This window comes from Schistocerca gregaria, chromosome 3 (assembly GCF_023897955.1).
Source record: "Schistocerca gregaria isolate iqSchGreg1 chromosome 3, iqSchGreg1.2, whole genome shotgun sequence".
Lineage (NCBI taxonomy): Eukaryota > Metazoa > Arthropoda > Insecta > Orthoptera > Acrididae > Schistocerca > Schistocerca gregaria.
In genome coordinates this window covers 115161778-115177066 of record NC_064922.1, presented here as the reverse complement: position 1 = coordinate 115177066, position 15289 = coordinate 115161778, and the positions used below count along the sequence as shown (strand labels likewise).

The 15289-nt window shown below is 42.7% G+C and overlaps 1 protein-coding gene across 1 annotated transcript in view; it reads left to right on the top strand.

Moving 5' to 3' along the window:
- Positions 1–15289, top strand: part of LOC126354538 (arylsulfatase B-like) — a 336832-nt gene that overhangs the window by 217064 nt on the left and 104479 nt on the right. The window contains exon 7 of the mRNA XM_050004269.1: positions 10877–11006. Within this exon, the coding sequence (XP_049860226.1) occupies positions 10877–11006 (130 nt within the window). The remainder of the gene's footprint in view (positions 1–10876; positions 11007–15289) is intronic.

The following is a 15289-nucleotide window of genomic DNA, read 5'->3' as shown; positions in this document are numbered from 1 at the left end:
TTTGATGCCTCACATTACTAAATATACACCTGACGTACGATACAAGGATGCTGAACAATGCAATGTGAAGAGTCGTGACACAGCACTTTGGCTCACTTAAAACCAAATAACTAGTCTTAAATCTCCTCATATATATGTTTTATATATCAAACTCTTTAGAAATATTTAGAAAGATGTGCGCTACAAAATGAACATGTTTATGAAAAGTCTTTTGTTTTTAATTTTTGACGTCCTAGAACAAACGATCAAGAGGAGTGGGAGGGGTCCCACTATAAAGCTTTTGCACCGGTGCGGAAATATCGTAGGTCCGGGGCTATGTAACCGAAAAGAACACAAAACATCAACAAAACAGGTGATTCCAAATGAGAGATTTGTAAAGACGGGTCTTATTCAACTCCTGCTCTTCGCCGTTGCCTCGTTTTTTCTGGTAAAGTTACCACAGGGTAGTGGATGTTTTCTTTACTCGTTAGTTTCAGAATAATTATTATGTGAGACAGTCATTTGAAACGGAAATGATCATATCTTAGAAGAAATACAAGATGTTACTAAAATATGTTCAAATAAAATAGAAAATACAATCGAAATTTTTTATTCACTTCCATATTAATGTCGCTGGCGCACAACACAGTTTTTACAACGTTTCTAGAACTGGTTCCTGAGGTGATAGTTTGTAACGAAGTTAGTCACAGGCGTTAGTTTAGCTTCCAGCAGTTTCGGTCTGTGCCGCTTTCTGTTGATCAGTGTAAACATGCGGTGCAAGTACACCTATGAACGGAGGCTATGCGTATATCTGCCCTTAACTACAATCAATTTCTCGCACACGAAATGGATGAGACCCCTCCCCTCTCACCAATGACAAATAATGGATATTTTTCAGACAAACGATGTCACCTATAGTTACCTATATCTTCATCAATACATTGCAAACCACGTGAAGTGTATGAAACATGTTAGGTTTAAATGGAACTGAACCGCTGCTCTACAGGGATTTTTTCATCTGCATTTGCCACGCCTGCATCACAGATTTTATTTCTAAAAGTAGGTACACTTAAAATAGTTGTTCATTAGTACTTCTCGAAAGTATAAGGATGAAAGCTAGAGAAACAATGCGAAAACCTGAAGACATACAAGTACTCTCAACATGAAAACAGAGCAATAGAAAATATTCCCTCTCCTCCTAAAGACAAATTTCTTTGACAGCAAAATGTGAAAATGAAAGGTTCCCGACTGGGAACAGTAGATGGTTCTCTGAATTACGAAGGCAGTACGTTACCAAATGCGCATATTGGTGCATAACACGCTATACGAAACCCGTCCTAGTTTGTACTTTTTAATTCTTATCGATCATACAAATTTATCTTACACAAAACTTTCACTTCTTCATATACGCAATAATGCTTATAGACATTTGAGAACCAAAGTACTTGTACACATTTACATTTGTACGTCTGGATTTAGACGTTTGGTGGCCTTAATGACATGTTATAATAGCAAATCATAACAAAAACCCTCAGGTTTTGATCAACCATTAATGGGACTAAAAGGCGTATTTTCTTAATTTGAAAGTTCTACTAAATGTGTCACCAAATACGACGTATTAGCTTCAGAATAACTGGTTCAAACATCGAAACCGTCAGGTTCGGTCTATAAAGCGGAACTGATTCGTGCATCGCATTGTCACACTTCGCAGCATATTCACAAAATCAGCTGAATGTCATACTGCTATTCAAGCTCGATAACGTTCCATGACCGAATTTACACAGACGTCGCAAAAATTGCCGCGGTCCGCAACCACATTCAGCTTCACGGCCATTTGAGAAGAGGTGTAGTAATTAACGTATTCTGGTATTTTTTGTTCTTCCAGAGCGGAATTTCTCGTGTTAAGGTTGACTAGCGTTGCCGGATCTGGATCACGAGGTCCCGGGTTCGATTCCCGGCCGGAGTGGGGATTTTCTCTGCTCCAGGATTGGGTGTTTGTGTTTTCCTCATCATTTCATCATCATCATCATTCGTGACAGAGACTACATTGGATTGTGAAGAAATTGAACTGTGTAAGAACTGGGACCTTGTGCGGGCGCAGCAGGCCGCTGTGGGCAAGCTGTTCTAGGCGCTTCAGTCCGGAACCACGTGGCTGCTACGGTCGCAGGTTCGAATCCTGCCTCGGGCACGGATGTGTGTGATGTCCTTGGGTTAGTTAGGTTTATGTACTTCTATGTCTAGGGGACTGATAACCTCAGACGTTAAGTCCCATAGTGCTCAGAGCCATTTGAACCGTTTGTACATTCGCTGATGACAGCGCAGCCGAGCGTCCCACAAACCAAACATCATCATCATCTCGTGTAAGGTTGTCAATAGTTCTGAATGCTAGTTTTATGGGTGCATTTTTTAATAAATTGTTCATCATGTTTTACAGTTTTCCCATGTATTCCTGTGGTACGTATGTGGCTTTTCGTTTGGTTAGGGTTTCTTTTGTTAATTTTATACACTAAGGTGACTGAAGTCATGGGATACCGATGTACATGCATTCAGGTGGAAGTGATATCTAGTGCACAAGGTATAAAAGCGCAATTCTTTGACGGAGTTGTCTTTTGTACTCAGGTGATTCATGTGAAAAGGCTTCTGACGGGAATTAACAGACTTTGAACGCGCATTGGTAGTTGGAGTTGGAGTTAGCGGCATGGGACTTTCCACTTTGTAAATGATTAGGGAATTGAGAAAAAGATTGAATAATCAACGAAAGGATAATGTTCTACGAGTCGGGGTGTGGAATGTCAGAAGCTTGAACGTGGTATGGAAACTAGAAAATCTGCAAAGGGGAATGCAAAGGCTCAATCTAGTTATAGTAGGGGTCAGTGAAGTGAAGTGGAAGGAAGACAAGGATTTCTGGTCAGATGAGTATCGGGTAATATCAACAGCAGGAGAAAATGGTATAACAGGTGTAGGATTCATTATGAATAGAAAGGTAGGGCAGAGGGTGTGTTACTGTGAACAGTTCAGTGACCGGGTTGTTCTAATCAGAATCGACAGCAGACCAACACAGACAACGACAGTTCAGGTATACATGCCGACGTCGCAAGCTGAAGAATAGATAGAGAAAGTATGAGGATATTGAAAGGGTAATGCAGTATGTAAAGGGGGACGTAAATCTTATAGTCATGGGTGACTGGAATGCAGTTGTAGGGAAAGGAGTAGAAGAAAAGGTTATAGGAGAATATGGGCTTGGGACAAGGAATGAAAGAGGAGAAACACTAATTGAGTTCTGTAACAAGTTTCAGCTAGTAACAGCGAATACCCTGTTCAAGAATCACAAGAGGAGGAGGTATACTTGGAAAAGGCCAGGGGATACGGGAAGATTGCAATTAGATTACATCATGGTCAGGCAGAGATTCCGAAATCAGATACTGGATTGTAAGACGTACCCAGTAGCAGACATAGGATCAGATCACAATATAGTAGTGATGAAGAGTAGCCTGAAGTTCAAGACATTAGTCAGGAAGAATAAATACGCTAAGAAGTGGGATACGAAAGTTCTAATGAATGACGAGATAAGTTTGAAGTTCTCTAACGCTATAGATACAGCAATAAGGAATAGCGCAGAAGGCAACACAGTTGAAGAGGAATGGACGTCTCTAAAAAGGGCCATCACAGAAGTTGGGAAGGAAAACATAGGTACAAAGAAGGTAACTGCGAAGAAACCATGGGTAACAGAAGAAATACATGAGTTGATTGATGAAAGGAGGAAGTACAAACATGTTCCGGGAAAATCAGGAATACAGAAATATAAGTCACTGAGGAATGAAATAAATAGGAAGTGCAGGGAAACTAAGACGAAATGGCTACAGGAAAAATGTGAAGACATCGCAAAAGGTATGATTGTCGGAAGGACAGACTCAGCACACAGTAAAATCAAAACAACCTTTGGTGACATTAAAAGCAACGGTGGTAACATTAAGAGTGCAACGGGAATTCCACTGTTAAATGCAGAGGAGAGAGCAGATAGGTGGAAAGAATACATTGAAAGCCCCTATGAGGGTGAAGATTTGTCTGCTGTGATAGAAGAAGAAACAGAAGTCGATTTAGAAGAGATAGGGGATATAGTATTAGAATCGGAATTTAAAAGAGCTTTGGAGGACTTACGGTCAAATAAGGCAAAAGGAATAGATAACATTCCTTAGAATTTCTAAAATCATTAGGGGAAGTGGCAACAAAACGACTATTCACGTTGGTGTGTAGAATATATGAGTCTGGCGACATACCATCTGACTTTCGGAAAAGCATCATCCACACAATTCCGAAGACGGCAAGAGCTGACAAGTGCGAGAATTATCGCACTGTCAGCCTAACAGCCCATGCATCGAAGCTGCTTACATGAATAATATACAGAAGAATGGAAAAGAAAGTTGAGAATTGCGCTAGGTGACGATCAGTTTGGCTTTAGGAAAAGTAAAGGCACGAGAGAGGCAATTCTGACGTTACGGCTAATAATGGAAGCAAGGCTAAAGAAAAATCAAGACACGTTCTTAGGATTTGTCGACCTGCAAAAAGCGTTCGACAATATAAAATGGTGCAAGCTGTTCAAGATTCTGAAAAAAATAGTGGTAAGCTATAGGGAGAGACGGGTCATATACAATATGTACAACAACCAAGAGGGAATAATAAGAGTGGACGATAAAGAATGAATTGCTCGTATTAAGAAGGGAGTAAGACAAGGCTGTAGCCTTTCGCCCCTACTCTTCAATCTGTACATCGAGGAGGCAATGATGGAAAAAAAAGGTTCAGGAGTGGAATTAAAATACAAGGTGAAAGGATATCAATGATACGATTCGCTGATGACATTGCTATCCTCAGTGAAAGTGAAGAAGAATTAAATGATCTGCTGAACGGAATGAACGGTCTCATGAGTACACAGTATGGTTTGAGAGTAAATCGGAGAAAGACGAAGGTAATGAAAAATAGTAGAAATGAGAACAGCGAGAAACTTAACATCAGGATTGATGGTCACGAAGTCAATGAAGTTAAGGAATTCTGCTACCTAGGCAGTAAAATAACCAATGACGGACGGAGCAAGGAGGAAATCAAAAGCAGACTCGCTATGGCAAAAAAGGCATTTCTGGCAAAGAGAAGTCTACTAATATCAAATAACGGCCTTAATTTCAGGAAGAAATTTCTGAGGATGTACGTCTGGAGTACAGCATTGTGTGGTAGTGAAACATGGACTGTGGGAAAACCGGAACAGAAGAGAATCGAAGCATTTGAGATGTGGTGCTATAGACGAATGTTGAAAATTAGGTGGACTGATAAGGTAAGGAATGAGGAGGTTCTACGCAGAATCGCAGACGAAAGGAATATGTGGAAAACACTGATAAGGAGAAGGGACAAGATGATAGGACATCTGCTAAGACATGAGGGAATGACTTCCATGGTACTAGAGGGAGCTGTAGAGGGCAAAAACTGTAGAGGAAGATAGAGGTAGGAATACGTCAAGCAAATAATTGAGGACGTAGGTTGCAAGTGCTACTCTGAGATGAAGAGGCTAGCACAGAAAAGGAATTCGTGGCGGGCCGCATCAAACCAGTCAGTAGACCGGTGACAAAAAAAAAAAAGGGTATTAAATATTCCAAGATCCACAGCGTCAGGAATGTGCCGAGAATACCAAATTTCAGACATTATCTCTGCCGCGGACAATGTAGTTGCCTTCACTTAACACCCGAGAGCAGTGGTGTTTCGGTAAGGTTGTCAGTAGTAACAAACAAGCAACATTGAAAAAACCGCTGAAGTCAGTTCGAGACGTGCGACGAACGTATTCTTTAGCAAAATGCGGCGAAATTTGGCATTAGCGGGCTATGGCAACAGGCGACTGACGCGAATGCCTTTGCTAACAGCACCACATCGTCTGCAGCGCCTCTCCTGGGCTTGTGACCATTTCGGTTGGAGACAAGCCGACTAGAAAATGGTTGCCTGGTTGGATGGGATAAGATTTCAGTTAGTGAGAGCTAATAGTAGAGTTCGAGTGTTGCACAAACCCCACGAAGCCATATACCTAACAAGTTGCCAACAGGGCACTGTGCGAGGTGTTGGTGATACCATAAAGGTGTTGGCTGCGTATACATAGAATAAAGTCGGTTCGCTTGTCCGTCTGAACTACTTACAGACTGTTTGCAAACATTCATTACCTTCATGTTCCCAAACAACGACGGAAATTTTAAGGATGACAATGCTCCATAACACCCGGCCTCAGTTGTTAGCTGTTGGTTTGAAGAAATTTCTCAACAATTCGTGCGAATGATTTGGCCACCCCGATCGCACGACGCGGATCGCGTCGAACATTTCGAGAGCGCGGTTCGTGCACAAAACCCTGGACTGGCAGAACTTCTACATCTACATCTGTATGATTACTCTGCAATTTACATTTAAGTGCTTGGCAGAGGCTTCATCGAACCACAATCATACTATCTCTTTACCATTCCACTCCCGAACAGCCCGCGGTAGAAACGAACACCTAAACCTTCCTGTTCGAGGTCTGATTCCTCTTATATTATTTTTATGATCATTTCTACCTATGTAGGTTGGGCTCAATAAAATATTTTCGCATTCGGAAGAGAAAGTTGGTGATTGAAATTTCGTAAATAGATCTCGCCGCTACGAAAATAATCTTTGCTTTAATGACTTCCATCCCAACTCGCGTATCAAATCTGCCACACTCTCTCCCCTATTACGGGATAATACAAAACGAGCTGCCCTTTTTTGCACCCTTTCGATGTCCTCCGTCAATCCCACCTGTTAAGGATCCCACACCGCGCACCAATATTGTAACAGAGGACGAACGAGTGAAGTGTAAGCTGTCTCTTTAGTGGACTTGTTGCATCTTCTAAGTGTCCTGCCAATGAAACGCAACCTTTGGCTCGCCTTCCCGACAATATTATCTATGTGGTCCTTCCAACTGAAGTTGTTCGTAATTTTAACACCTAGGTACTTAGTTGAATTGACAGCCTTGAGAATTGTACTGTTTATCGAGTAATCGAATTCCAACGGATTTCTTTTGGAACTCATGTGGATCATCTCACACTTTTCGTTATTTAGCGTCAACTGCCACCTGCCACACCGTACAGAAATCTTTTCTAAATCGCTTTGTAACTGACACTGGTCTTCGGATGACCTTACTAGGCGGTAAATTACAGCATCATCTGCGAACAACATAAGAGAACTACTCAGATTGTCACCCAGGTCATTTATATCAGGAACATTACAGGTCCCAGGACGCTTCCCTGGGGAACACCTGATATCACTTCAGTTTCACTCGATGATTTGCCGTCTATTATTACGAACTGCGACCTTTCTGACAGGAAATCACGAATCCAGTCGCAGAACTGAGACGATAGCCCATAGACCCGCAGCTTGATTTTAAGTCGCTTGTGAGGAACGGTGTCAAAAGCTTTCCGGAAATCTAGAAATACGGAATCTACTTGAGATCCCCTGTCGATAGCGGCCATTACTCCGTGCGAATAAAGAGCTAGCTGCGTTGCACAAGAACGATGTTTTCTGAAACCATGCTGATTACATATCGTAATGATGGACAGCTTCAGAGGTAGCATGGCTCATTACTTCTGCAGCGTACTTCCAACGCCTGATTGAGTCCGTGACACATTGAAGATGTGAGCGTGCCACAACATATCGAAGCAGCGGTGCTTGTTAGAAACCCGGACAGAGAAAACAGGACGGTATCGGGACGCAATATTGTGGATACAACATCGCAGAAATAATGTATGAGTTCGGAGATCATGCTACTGAGGAAAAGGAAGAGGACTTAAATCTAGTGGCATTTTTGATGGGTATGGAGACGAAATTGGTGGAAAAAATTGACCACTGCTCAGATAAATCAGATGCGAGAGGAACACGAGTCATGGGCAAATAAACTCTAGGAAAATCAACGTAAAGCTGGGTGTTGTGACCGAGCGGCTCTAGGCGCTTCAGTCTGGAACCGCGCGACCGCTACTGTCGCAGGTTCGAATCCTTCCTCGGGCATGGATGTCTGTAATGACCTTAGGTTAGTTATGTTTAAGTAGTTCTAAGTTCTAAATAACTGATGACTTTATATGTTAAGTCCCATAGTGCTCAGAGCCATTTTTTGAACCAACGTAAAGTAAACACGAAAGCAATGGAAGGCTTAAATATTACACATGATGCTAAGAAGACAGCAGAGAGCGCCAAGACAGTAGCACGTTTCGCAAGACGTGTTGCAGCTGAAGCAGCGAAAACGAGTAAGCGCACAAATGGCTCTGAGTACTATGGGACTTAACTTATGAGGTCATCAGTCCCCTAAAACTTAGAACTACTGAGACCTAACTAGCCTAAGGAATTCACACACATCAATGCCCGAGGCAGGAATCCAACCTGCGACGGTAGTGGTCGCGCAGTTCCAGACTGTACCGCCTAGAACCGCTCTGCCATTGCGGCTGGCGTAAACGCACAGAACAGCAAGGACGAGAGGCGGTGATCAGTTTGAACACGAAGGTCGAAAGCATAGAAAACCGGCAAAATGACGCGGAGAAGCGCATCGAGACGAAAATACGTGAAGCCATGGATTATCATGCGACAGCGGCCATAGACAAATTAGTCTGAGCTGCGCAAATAAGGAACTGGTTCGGAGGTAACAACTGCAACCCCAGTACATCGGGCAAAAGGAGAACCGACACGATATTAGGATGTATCCCATCACCTTATTGTATTACGATGTATTGGTTGGTATTTGAGTTTTGTATTTTTGGGTAAAATTTTCTTTCGAGGCTATGTATTGGACTGTAGATATTTTTTTGTATTACTGGTTGTTCTGGCAACACTGAACCAAAATTGTATAACAATTCCACTAAAAGCCGTGTAGCAAGGTGAAGTAATATTAATAAAACATTAAAAATTTGAGTCCCGAAATGACTTGCAAATAGAATTGATTTTTTTATTACGTTGTTGATTCTAGTCGACCTTCCTGATAACAATGGACCGATGCATATCAGTCCATACATATGCTTTTTTCCATATTGCGCCTATTAGTAAAAAGCCAGTTGGTTATATATTTTCTTTTTTACACAATGTAACTCGAGTCCTATTGCTTCATCTTAGGTTGCTATGTGAAGTAGTTACATGCTGCAGTTCTGTATACATTGTGAACGTATAATGTAAGTTTATAACTACGATCACTGTACGGCTTTACAAGTAAAAGAGTTGGAGGATAATGTACTATATCTTGAGGTTCTGCACAACATTATGAATATGGGCTGGACCATGCAAGAGTAATGGAGATATTGTATCGACCCAGCAAGGTAGCGCAATGACTGAGACACTGGAACCGTATTCTGGAAGACACCGGTTCGAAACCACGCCGGTTCATTCAGATACGTATTTGTCACGATTTCTCTAAACCACTGAACACGAATGGCCATATTGTTTCCTTGTAGGGCACAGCTTAGTTTCCACCCCCGTCCTGGCTTCTCCTTCTACCCTAACAACCTCGTCGCCATAGGAGATTACACCTTTATATTCCTTCCATCTCTCTATCGCCGGATTCCATTTTTGCCTTTTGTTATAGGAAAAAGTGGCAGAATGGCGTAAGATGATATGAAGCTGTCACCATTTTATTCTTAACTATGTTTATGACTCCCCCCTATAAATGAAATTACTGTCTACACTATACTAGCCCCATTGGTACTGAGACTACAGTCCGTGTAGGAGTTGTACTTGGACATTTTAAGTGTGAGAACAAAATCGATAATTTTTTTTAAATTTGCGCTTACCTGGTGTATTCACTCCAGGTAGTTGCCCAAGTGCAAGATAAGGAGAGCAGTCTGGTTTCCATCACGTATTACTATTGGTTCAAGTCCATTGCTGCTATATGGGACTCCGATCTTTAGAGTCAGACTATTAGCAGTCGAGATTTCAAATTGGTTGCCTATTATTTTATTCGCGAAGTTAGCATAAGAAAAACATAGTCTTTATTAAGTCGTGTGTTCCGATCGATAAACGATCTCGCAAATCCACATCCACACGTGAAAACAATACATTAATGTAATTCATACGCTTTTCATACACTAATGAGTATCAGATAAAAATTTTCCCATTATGTAACTAGTCTGCATCGGTCACAGAATCACAGCAGGAAACACATTCCTTCAGATTTATAGGGAAATCTGAACTCTAATTGCCTAGCCTACCAATACTCATCTGTGCCGACTGCCGGCAAGCCTTGAACTCTGCTAACTGCCAGCGCAGATCTGTCCCACGAGGGTCCATTCATAGCAACACTACAATGGAGCTATTCAATACTTTCCTTTGGTGTTAAATTTTACTGTGAGATTACTTTGTTAGTTGTGGCCTGTTTCCTAATTCCTTCACTGAGATGTAAGATACTCTATATACTTACAAAAATTCCTGTTTTACCTTCTGTTTACCAAATAAGAAGTAACGGTCCTTTTCATGGTCGCACTCGCCAGTAAACACTTTCCCATGTTTTGGCTGTCTGCTTCAGTGCTTAGGATGCTTGAGTGATACTAAGGCAATGAGAATACACGAGCCATAATTGTTACAGACTGTCTCCTGCAGACAAAGAGACATTACGTCTAGCTCTGGTCCACTTCACTGCAATAGATTTCAGCACTCTTGTTTTGTTCACTGTGACACTTCTTGACGGTAATAAATCACTGTCTACGGATTAGCCGACAGACCGGGCTGAAAGTCTGGTTGCTTTGCACATGTGAATTGGTTCTTAGGCACGGTGAAGACCAACGTGTGACTTTTGTTCTCGGACCTAATGTGACTGTTGTTGAATTTCCATACGTCCACACTCTGCCTTTGCTGCTTTTTTCAGTGTGCTGCGTGTTTTTTGCAGATGAAGGGCACACCCTGGGAAGGCGGCGTGCGCAGCGTCGCCGCAGTCTGGAGTCCGAGGTTGAAGCCCAGGGTATCACACCAACTGATGCACATCACGGACTGGATGCCCACTCTGTACTCGGCCGCTGGTGAGTACAGCGAGCTGTTCACAAGGTAGTGTTGAAGATGATCTGAAAATCACGATACCCTGTGGAGAGTTTCTTGATACTTCTACTACAGCCGTGCTAGGTCTCGCCAGTTGTTGGTGCTCTCTGCCTAGCTCAGTTAAGACTTCAACACAGAAATCCTTGACGAGCAGATGCAGTGCTCGCCATACATTAATTAATCACAATCTCCGAAGCATGGGGGCCTGTATTGCAACCTAAATGCAGTCACATTGAGACAATAAATTAGATATCTAAGTAGCTAACTATGTTTGTTATTTAGAGGTCGTCTAGTTAGGATTATCCGTCGGACAATTGGGTTTATAACTGAAAAGCAAGAATTCTCTGAACAATATCGGTTTGTTGTGAACGAATTTCTGTATGAACCAAAGAACACTACTTTTAAGCAGTTACTGTCGTGAGGATATCCCATTTCTCTGAAAATTAACGATAAGTTGTGGCTTCCCAGAAGCTTAATTGCATATCAATGTAGCCCTGACACATTAGAAGATACGTCAAATATAACTGCAAGACTACTTGGGAATCACAGCAAATTTTTGTAATGTGCACTGCTCGCAAATGCAGAAGTAATCAGGTGCAAGACTCGCAAAATAAGACAGGTAATCATGCAGCGCAAGCTGCATTGCAAATCCTGAAAATTGTGATCTGCTCAGATAACGGACAGCACCAATTGTGAAATGGGGAACTTACTTAAAACTCAGCGAACGTACGCCACAACGCACAATTTAGCACCCGGTGGAAAGTGAATTAGTTGGTAAACGAGAAGAGGTGCCATAGACGTCAAGACGGGTCCAGAAGTACTCTTCTCAACAGCTGACGAAACGGAATCGTCGTCTCTTCCTGTCACTCTACCTCTCGAAAAATTAAATTTGTGGGTTTGGATATCCAGGCACTGACACAGTGATAAGCGAGAATTTCGCTTTCTTCTCCAGAAAATCCACCATTCTTGGGTCACTGCAAGCCTTTTAGTATGCACAAGGTTGACTCTTGGCCTGGTTCCGCTCGTTAGTCGAGTCCTTCGCGTCGAAGCACGGTGGCGGAAACGAAGTACAACTAGATTTTGGAGGTAGGGCAAGGAATTTTCCCACAGTAGGCCATCGGCGCAATATTCTTCTGCGGAAAGCAGCACCCGTGGATCCGGCCTCCTTCCAACAAGCCTCTGTGACAGACCTTTAGTGGTCCAGCCGGAATGACTACGTGGTCACTCAGCCTGCTCGCTTTCCACCTAGGCAGACTGAAACCTTCCTCCGTAGCTAGCCAATCTTGTGCTTTCCTCAAGCATTATCAAAAAAAGAGCATATAAGAAGGTAAAAATCGCATATCGACATGTATGAAAATGGGAACTGAACGTCGTATGGATTGCAGACATAATGAATCTAAGCAGAACAAGTTCACTGATGTGACTCTACGCAGAGTATACGAAAGAAGTTGACCCTCTCCTAGAAACATTGTACTGTAGATCTCTGGAGGATCGAGACCTTCCTAGCGACTGGAACACTGCCAAGGTCATTTCCGTTTTGAAGAAGGGTCCTCGCACATACGTACAAAATCATAAATCTAGTCGCTGACGTCAGTCTGTTATAGAATTGAGGAATATTTTTTACGCTATCTTATTACGAAATTTCTAGAAACCGAATATCTCCTATGCAGAACAAGAATTGCAAAACAAGGATCACGTGACACCCATTCCGATCTGTTCGTCCACTAGACCCAGAAAGAAGTGAGTACTGCCACCCAGATTGATGCCGTGCTCCCTGACTTCTGGAAAACAGTTCAGTAGACTTTCAACATGTCACCTGATGAGCAATATTCGTGCATACAGGGAACCAGGCCAAATGTGTCACTTAAATGGAGGGTTTCTAGGAAACTGATTGCAGCAAGGCATTCGTAAGAGAGAAAAATTATCCGTGTGCACCACACGTGTTCCACGACTGCTATTTTTCACAATATACAGTAACGCTCAACAGTACCTTGTAGTTGAACTACATCTACATCTACGTGCATACTCCGCAAGCCACCTGACGGTGTGTGACGGAGGGCACCCTGAGTACCTCTATCGGTTCTACCTTCTAATCCAGTCTCTTATTGTTAGTGGAAAGAAGGATTGTCGGTATGATTCTGTGTGGGCTCTAATCTCTCTCAATTTATCCTCATGGTCTCTTCGCGAGATATACGTAGGACGGAGCAATCTAATGCTTGACTCTTCGGTGAAGGTATGTTCTCGAAACTTTAACAAAAGCCCGTACCGAGCTACTGAGCCTCTGTCCTGCAGAGTCTTCAACTGGAGTTTATCTATCATTTCCGTAACGCTTTCGCGATTACTAAATGATCCTGTAACGAAGCGCGCTGCTCTCCGTTGGATCTTCTCTATCTCTTCTATCAACCCTATCTGGTACGGATCCCACACTGCTAAGCAGTATTCAAGCAGTGGGCGAACAAGCGTACTGTAACCTACTTCCTTTGTTTTCGGATTGCATTTCCTTAGGATTCTTTCAATAAATCTCAGTCTGGCATCTGCTTTACCGAAAATCAACTTTAAATGATCATTTCATTTTAAATCACTCGTAATGCCTACTCCCAGATAATTTATGGAATTAACTGCTTCCAGTTGCTGACCTGCTATTTTGTAGCTAAATGATAAGGGATCTACCTTTCTACGTATTCGGAGCACGTTACACTAGTCTACATTGAGATTCAATTGCCATTCCCTGCACCATGCGTCAATTCGTTGCAGATCCTCCTGCTTTTCAGTACAATTTTCTATTGTTACAACCTCTCGATACACCACAGCATCATCCGCAAAAAGCCTCAGTGAACTTCCGATGTCATCCACCCGGTCATTTATGTATACTGTGAATAGCAACGGTCCTATGAAACTCCCCTGCGGCACACCTGAAATCACTCTTACTTCGGAACACTTCTCTCCATTGAGAATGACAAGCTGCGTTCTGTTATCTAGGAACTCCTCAATCCAATCACACAATTGGTCTGATAGTCCATATGCTCTTACTTTGTTCATTAAACGACTGTGGGGAACTCTATCGAAAGCCTTGCGGACGTCGAGAAACACAGCATCTACCTGTGAACCCGTGTCTATGGCCCTCTGAGTCTCGTGGACGAATAGCGCGAGCTGGGTTTCACACGACCGTCTTTTTCGAAACCCATGCTGATTCTTACAGACTAGATTTCTAGTCTCCAGAAAAGTCATTATACTCGAACATAACACGTGTTCCAAAAATTCTACAACTGATCGACGTTAGAGATATAGGTCTATAGTTCTGCACATCTGTTCGACATCCCTTCTTGAAAACGGGGATGACCTTTTCCAATCCTTTGGAACGCTACGCTCTTCTAGAGACCTACGGTACACCGCTGCAAGAAATGGAATTGGTATCCCGTCAGGTCCAGCGACTTTCCTCTTTTGAGCGATTTTAATTGTTTCTACGAGCTTGGTAGACGTGTTTATCTATACTCGGAATGGTAACGAACCGATGGTTGAGACTAAGCCGCCTCCTGTGGCCGCGTGGTTCTAGGCGCTTCAGTCCGGAACCACGCTGCTGCTACGGTCACAGGTTCGAATCCTGCCTCTGGCATGGATGTGTGTGCTGTCCATAGGTTAGTTACGTTTAAGTAGTTCTAAGTCTAGGAGACTGATGACCTCAGATGTTAAGTCCCATAGTGCTTACAGCCAATTGAACCATTTGTTCAGACTAAATACTGTTTGGCCTTTCCGTGGCTATATGTATTCATCGCTGAGTGCAGGTAAGCATGGATTTTAGCCGTAAAAAGTGTTTCCAAAGGGTTCATAAGTATTTTGTGGAATGGGAAGACTACAACAAACTTAACTACAAGAAGCAAATCTAGTTAAAATACTTTTATCTACCTACAGGTTCGCCTTAAACTAAAGAATATTCTTTCGTTTTCAGACAAGCTGACGTAACACCACTCAGTCAAGGCCAAACTCATTCTTTCGCTGCGAAGGCGTTTGACATGTCACTACGTTTGTGCGTGTTGGTCCTTGCTTCAGAAAAGAAGGGGAACGATAGACAACAATGCACAAGGTGGTCGCCCCCTAAACACCACCGAAAATGAAGATAGGGTAACCCGAGGGCAATCGATGGCTGATCCCAGAAAATCTGCCCGGACGATACGTGACGATGTACAGGCTAACACGGGGTGAGGGTCCACGTATCGACAGTTAAACGTCGCTTAGTAGCTGTAGATCTAGATGGCAGGCGAATTTCTCC